Genomic DNA, 6731 nt, shown 5'->3' with positions numbered 1-6731 from the left:
AGTCGAATCCCACAGGGAAATAACGTGTTGATTACAACTAATAATTTTCCACGAATTCAAGTAATCAACCTTCAGAAATATTATAAAAAAATTTGAGAGTTTACTAACTAAGATCAAAGTAATTAAAAATGCAGTAATTTATAACTAACAAGGCAAATATTATAGACAAGATTTGGAAAAGTCTAAGGTTATGATTTCCCCTATTGTCGGAATCTTCCCCGTTACGTTTTCTATAAATTCACCTAAATATTTTCTACTGATCGTGAGTACTTTAAGTGTCGTAGCTCTCTCTCGAGTAACTACTACAATTTACTAGACGCATTCTCTCGAACTACGCCAGCTGACACTAATTTACCGCTCACGACGATCGCATCAAGGCTTCGTTATCTCTAATCCCGCCTTTAAACCCTCCGTATCGATCTCTCAACTACGTTAGGAGTGGTGTTGTTCAATAACTACCTAAATGTGCACTCTCTCTCTCTCTCTCTCTCTCTCTCTCTCGAGCAATATACACACACTAAATATGCACAGTTAATTGATGGCATTCAATGAAAATATAGTTGACCAAGTAGAGAAAAATCAAAGGCAAATCTATATTAAACGCAGTAGAGAATCATCCTCCAATGGGTTCCATCAAACCTTAGATTACAGAGTTTAGCTACTCATAAATACAACAACAATCAACATAATGTTTAAAGACATGAAACTACAAAGTAAAGAGATAAAGGAAGGGAAAACTCGTTTGATTCTTGCTCCACAGCTTGACAACCTATTTCTTCTCCAAAATCATGTCCAACCCTAGAATAACTCATTTGGGGAGTATTTATGTCAATCCCCCAGTCCAATTTCGGGTTTGGGTCTTTTAACCCGCGACTTTTAATTACCGTACTATAGACCTCGCAAAGTCTGGTCTATAGCGCGGTCGACCTGGCTATAGACCTCGCGAAGCCTGGTCTATAGCGCGGTCGATCTGGCTATAGACCTCGCAAAGCCTGGTCTATAGCACAGTCAACCTGGCTATAGACCTTGCAAAGCCTGGTCTGTAGCACGGTTTGGATACTTGATGCTTTTGTGCTCTTTTCTTGTATTTTTGTCCTCTTTTTATGCAATTTTCATTTGATGATTCCTTCCGATGTTCCTACACATAAAACAGCACAATTTAGCTCAAATATCGCACAATAACTCATTAGACCAACAAAATATAGGGCGAGTAATGTGCTAAAAGCATAGCATTTTGGCATCCCATCACGATGCTAAGATGGTTTGGGCATGCGAAGAGGAGATTAGGTAGGACTTGGCGTATCTCCAGCTTACCGTGGACATAACCCTTGGTAGGAGGGTGTGAAAGTCGAGAATTAGGGTAAAAGGATAGTAAGCAGTCTAGCGTCTTTCCTTTCATTTCAGTATTAGTAGCGTTATTGTCGTATTTCCATATTCTTAGATTTCTATGAATACATGATAATGTTGCTTTTGATTTGGTTTTTCTATTATCTTGTTGTTGTTACTGCTTCTTTGACTTTTTCACTACTGCATTTCGTTCTCTATTCTGGCGTGATTATTTGAGCCGAAGGTCTATCAGAAACAATTTCTCTACCTACACAAGGTATGGATAAAGCTACATACACACTATTCTCCCCACACCCCACTTGTGAAATTACACTGGATGTGTTGTCGTTGTTGCAGAAGCAATGAATAAGAAAGAGTTTTGCTCATCATTCACCAATCTGCTATACATCGTAAGAGTATACACAAATTTTACAAGAATTACAGACGGGGATTAGGAGGAAAGGTAAAGAATATCTGAAAACTACCCAATTTACAGAGGTATCCTACAACTTTTTACAAGCAAAATTTTCTTGTTATAATCTTCATTATTATTCTGGGAAGTTAGTTGAGAAAGAATTCATCAGCTCGCCAACATTTTTCAGACATCTGATAACTGAAACCCGCCGGTCCGACTAATCCATCTTTGCGCCAACTATTAAACAGTTTCTTCTCTGACCTAAATTGGGAGAGTCAGCAAAATTGCTGCAGTTGAATTATCATCACACTTATATCATCAACAGAACCTCGTGAAACAGCAAGATCAATGAGGCTTTTTGAGGCCGACAAGGGTTGTGGCTTACTGATGCCTGTGCACAAAGGCCTAGCAGCATCTACTGCTTCCTGATTGCTGACTTTATCCCATAAACCATCCGAAGCAAGAACTAAGAACTCCAATTCAGGATGAAGCCCGACGACCTTTGTCTCAGGCTCTGCAATTATCCATTGTTTAAGATACCGATCTCCAATACCTCTTGACACAGCAAGAGATCCCTGGATTCTCCAAACACCATTACAACAATCTACATAGCCACCCTACAGAACAGTAAAGCATGATAGAATCAACAACTATACAGAAAATATAAGCTAATCAATTTGGCAAAAGGCAAAAAGAAGCATGAATTCATGGTCAAGTTGCTCACCGAAGTCTTAATTCTGTCCTTCTCGTCCTTCCTTGAAGGCTTATGGTCCGAAGTCAGTGTTTCAGCAATCCCACCTCGACTAACAACTGCACGACAATCGCCAGCATTGGATACCACTAGATCACCGTTCCTGACCAGTGCTGTTACACAGCATGATCCACCCCGAAATTCTTGGTTAAGAAATTCGGAATCTGTCTTCAAATAACCATTTTTGAGCGCCTCCACGACATCATCATCTTTCCTATTTACTAATTCATCCATAATGTTCTTATTCAAGTTCTCTGCTGCAAATTCTGCAGCTTTAGCTCCTCCGTGTCCATCAAATATACCAAAAATACCCTGAAACAAGTAAACCCTGGGTCAGTTTCAACTGCATTCAACCAATCACATACAGCATGGTATACTAAGATTCACATTAGAATATTACTCTAATCAATGGAGTTTTATTTATTTATTTATTGGGAGAACAATATCTTAATTTTCCAAAGACTACAAAATCAAACACTTGATAGTTTCCTTCCAACTACATTTTTTATAGTTACAGATTCTTTTTCCTTTTTCTGGTCACTTCTTCTCAAACACAACAACTTCAATATAAAAAAGACAGCTAATAAAAAGGATGATTTCCAGCCAAACTCTCACCCAACACAGTAAACAACAACAAGGACTACAACTACTCCTCTTCAATCCCAAACTAATTAGGTTCGGCTATAAGAATCCTCAATATTCATACTGCTCTAATTGGTCTAATTTCTAAGGAAATAAATACTTTTCTTAAACAAGATTTAAGTTATATATACTGACCGTATGAAACAAACATCAGTGACTAAGTAATATTTAACCTGTTAGTTATTACCAGGTTACAAATTATGTTTATCACGAGATTTACCTGTAATTACTCTATAAGTGGCCTTATTACGTAAATATATTTTACACCGTCAGTGCACGCTTAAACTCGTTATCATAGAGATTAAAATATAATTAACTCATATGTGACATGAGTGCCTAAATAATTTTTACATTGTTAGTGCATATAACTTGAATTCACAAAGAAAAAAAAAAGAGAGCCCGTCTTATCTAAGCAAAATGAGCTTAAGAAATGAATAGAATGAGCTAAAAATTAGTACCTCTTTAGAATCTCCTTGTAAATCGACGAGTGCAGAGTAACGATCCTCCATCGGACCTCTCCTACCACGCTTACAACAAACATAATACCCATCGCCCTCAACCTCCACAAAATCCGCCGCCGCTGCTGCCGGAGTCGCCGGGAAATTCCCAAAAGTCGTCGAAACTACCGGAATATCCAATTTAGCCGGTCTTTTCCTCTTCAAAACCGGCGCAGAAGTAGAACATTCTGTAGAATTTCTAATACGGTTAGTCGATGCTGATGCCTGTAACGGCTTCTGAAGCCGAAGAATTTGAAATTGTAAAGACGGAGAAGAAGAAGAAGAAGAAGAAGAAGAAGAGGAGGAGGAGGTAAAGGAAGGGAATTTCGTTAGGGTTTTAGATGAATTAGGAGAAGAAGAAGAAGAAGAAAATGAAGCTGATTTACAGAGAGATTTGGTCACCGGAACCCTAGACGCCGGCGAGAACGCCGGTGAATTTGAAATGGCGACGGCACAAGACATCGTTTTTCCGGTTGCTTTTACGCTCTGATTAAAGTTCGTTGAAATTCCGTGTTTTTTGTGTGATGGTTTTTGTGAAGAAAGGAAGAAAGGAAATGAGGGATATTTATATGTTTTTGTGGAAAGAGGGAAATTGCGACAATGGGGCAGTCAAAAGTACGGGTTGTGTGGGCCCTATTTTCAGTATTCATCTCGTGTTTTAAGAGGGCATTTTCTTCTTATACTTTTGACCATTTATTTCAACACTTTTGATCCTTGATTATTGATAGAGTTCTCATTTTGATCTTTGTAATAATTCGCGAAGTATATTTAATTTTAGATTAATTTAGATATGTATTTTCTTTAGTTCATTCAGTATATGAAATATATGATATTTATATTATTGTTAGAACTGTATTACTCAAATATATGAACTAACAATACAAATTTAACATAACACATAAGTAGTTAAATGGCCGTTACAGTTAATGATTGTTAAACTTTTGAATATTCACAAAAAAGAATGAAAAGTCATAGTTTCATTAATTAAAGATTAAATACGTTAAAATAAATATCACATATTTCAAGGACTAAAAGCGTAATTGTTTTTTTTCATTTACGTTTTCTAGAGAAGACGTGATTACTAGCCAGTTTCTCTTATTGGTCTTTTTTTGTTTTTGGGGAGAAATGAATAAGGTAAAGGAAAGAAGTCCTTTTAGGCATTCAATCCAAACTAAGGTTCAGAAAAGAAATCTTTTTAGCATTTGCTGCCCGAGAAAACTAAGAGGTGTAATTTTTATTGGCAAAATACATAGTTTACATATTGACCCTGTACCCAAATCTCTATTACACACTTCTTTATCACGGACAATTTTTTATACATTCAACTTTTATAGAGTGTGTTTAAGACATATCACTTTGTTCACGTGGTCAGTGCGTATCTTTACCATCAAATGAAGCGCGTGAACAAGAGAATTTTTGTATTAGATGTTAATTTTTTAGTTTTTTTAAAAATTTTAAATAGGTTCAATTTCTTTCATGTTTAAAAATCACCAAACCTATCGTAGTTGCTCCTTGACACTTAGACCCACTACTCTCTGGCCGATCTACTCTTCTCAAATAGATCTACCAAGATTTTTCATATCTCATTCTTGCTGATCATTAGTCTTTAGTTTTGTAGATTTTTTTGTTAAGAAATTATAATTAGAATTCAACAATTTAAACTCTTTGTAGCTCCACCAACCATTAAAGCTTGGCTCAAGCATATGTACACAGAAAATTCTTATTTTTTTTAGAAAGCTTAGCTTGAGCTTTTGTCATGGCTGAGTTAAAATTTTCAAAAGGGTGAATTTTTCGAAAATATCCCCAGCTATTAAAGCTTGCCTCAAGCTTTTGCAGATAAGCATATTCTTTAAATTTGTTAATGGATAAATTTATAAATAATTAAATTGTAAAATTCTTAATCTTCTTTGCTAAGAAATGCACATTCCTCTTTATTATTACTAGTTACTACCTCGCAGTTTCAGTTGTGAAATCGAAAGAGCGCGAACAAAAATTGAAAGCATGGTGATGGCAGTTAGGGGTGTACAAATAAAACCGACAAACCACACCAACCCGATAATCCGAGTCAAACCGAAAAAAAACCCGACTATGGTTTGATTTGGTTTGGTGTTGGGAAAAAAAATCCTGACCATATTTGGTTTGGTTTGGTTTTAACTAAAAAAAGTCAAACCGAAACCAAACCAACCCGACATTATACGTATAGAAGTTTTAAATATATTAAATACATAAAAATATTTATTGCAGTGTAGTTTATAAATATTTCTTAAGTTTTTTTATAGTTTTATCTTTTAACGTATTATTTCAAGTTTAACCTTATAATTTTTGGATGCTCCAATAAATTTTATAGTCCATAAATATTAGTAACTCAAATAAATCCTAAACCAAAATCAAATCAATACTAATGCTATTAAAACATTCAATTTAACTGTACTATGAATGAAAATAGTGTTGGATATATATTTTTTAGTTTTTTCATGGTTTAGATAAAATGTATAACTTATTTTTCTTTTAGTGGTTAGTCATGTAAATAATAGTACTTATTAGTCATAATTTTAAATTATGTTTATTTTCATTATGGCTTATTAATAATATTTATTTTATAAAATTTTATTATCTTTATTATTGAATGTTTTAGTACAATGACATGACTCATCTCATATTTATGTTATTTTATTGAAAAAAAACCTTATATTGTTTTGTCTTACTAGGATTAAAGAAATATTTGGAGCACAAATTTTACGTTTTGCGCTATGAAGATTTTATGAAAAAAATCCCCGAAAAAACTCGAAAACCTGAAAACCCGAAAAACCCGAGAAAACTCGAGATTAAAAAATCGACTTTTATTAGTTTGGTTTGGTATTTAAATTTAATAACCCGATACAATTGGTTTGGTTTGGTAAGTAGAAAATTCGAACCAACCCGACCTATGTACACCCCTAATGGCAGTTATGATGAACATGATGAAGAAGATATGGATATAATTATAATTTTATGTGCTATCTTTTTATTAATTAGTCAATGACACGCGTCACAATTTTATTGGCGCGTGACAATACACATGCTTTGAAAATCTGGTGAAGAAAAAAGTAGTGTGTCTTAG

General features: G+C 34.7%; 1 protein-coding gene across 1 annotated transcript; it reads right to left on the bottom strand.

Moving 5' to 3' along the window:
• Nucleotides 1-1689: 1689 nt before the first annotated feature.
• On the bottom strand, nt 1690-4182 carry LOC104084970 (probable protein phosphatase 2C 25). Its single transcript, XM_009588932.4, has 3 exons — nt 3593-4182; nt 2466-2804; nt 1690-2358 (listed from the first exon to the last, which is right to left on the bottom strand). Exons 1-3 carry the CDS (start codon nt 4091-4093, stop codon nt 2017-2019), a joined length of 1182 nt encoding a protein of 393 aa, XP_009587227.1. The 5' UTR covers nt 4094-4182; the 3' UTR covers nt 1690-2016.
• Between the last annotated feature and the right edge of the window lie 2549 nt (nt 4183-6731).

The sequence above is a fragment of the Nicotiana tomentosiformis genome, chromosome 2, assembly GCF_000390325.3.
Source record: "Nicotiana tomentosiformis chromosome 2, ASM39032v3, whole genome shotgun sequence".
NCBI lineage: Eukaryota > Viridiplantae > Streptophyta > Magnoliopsida > Solanales > Solanaceae > Nicotiana > Nicotiana tomentosiformis.
Note: the sequence above shows the minus strand (reverse complement) of the source record. Positions and strands in the feature narration are given on the sequence as shown.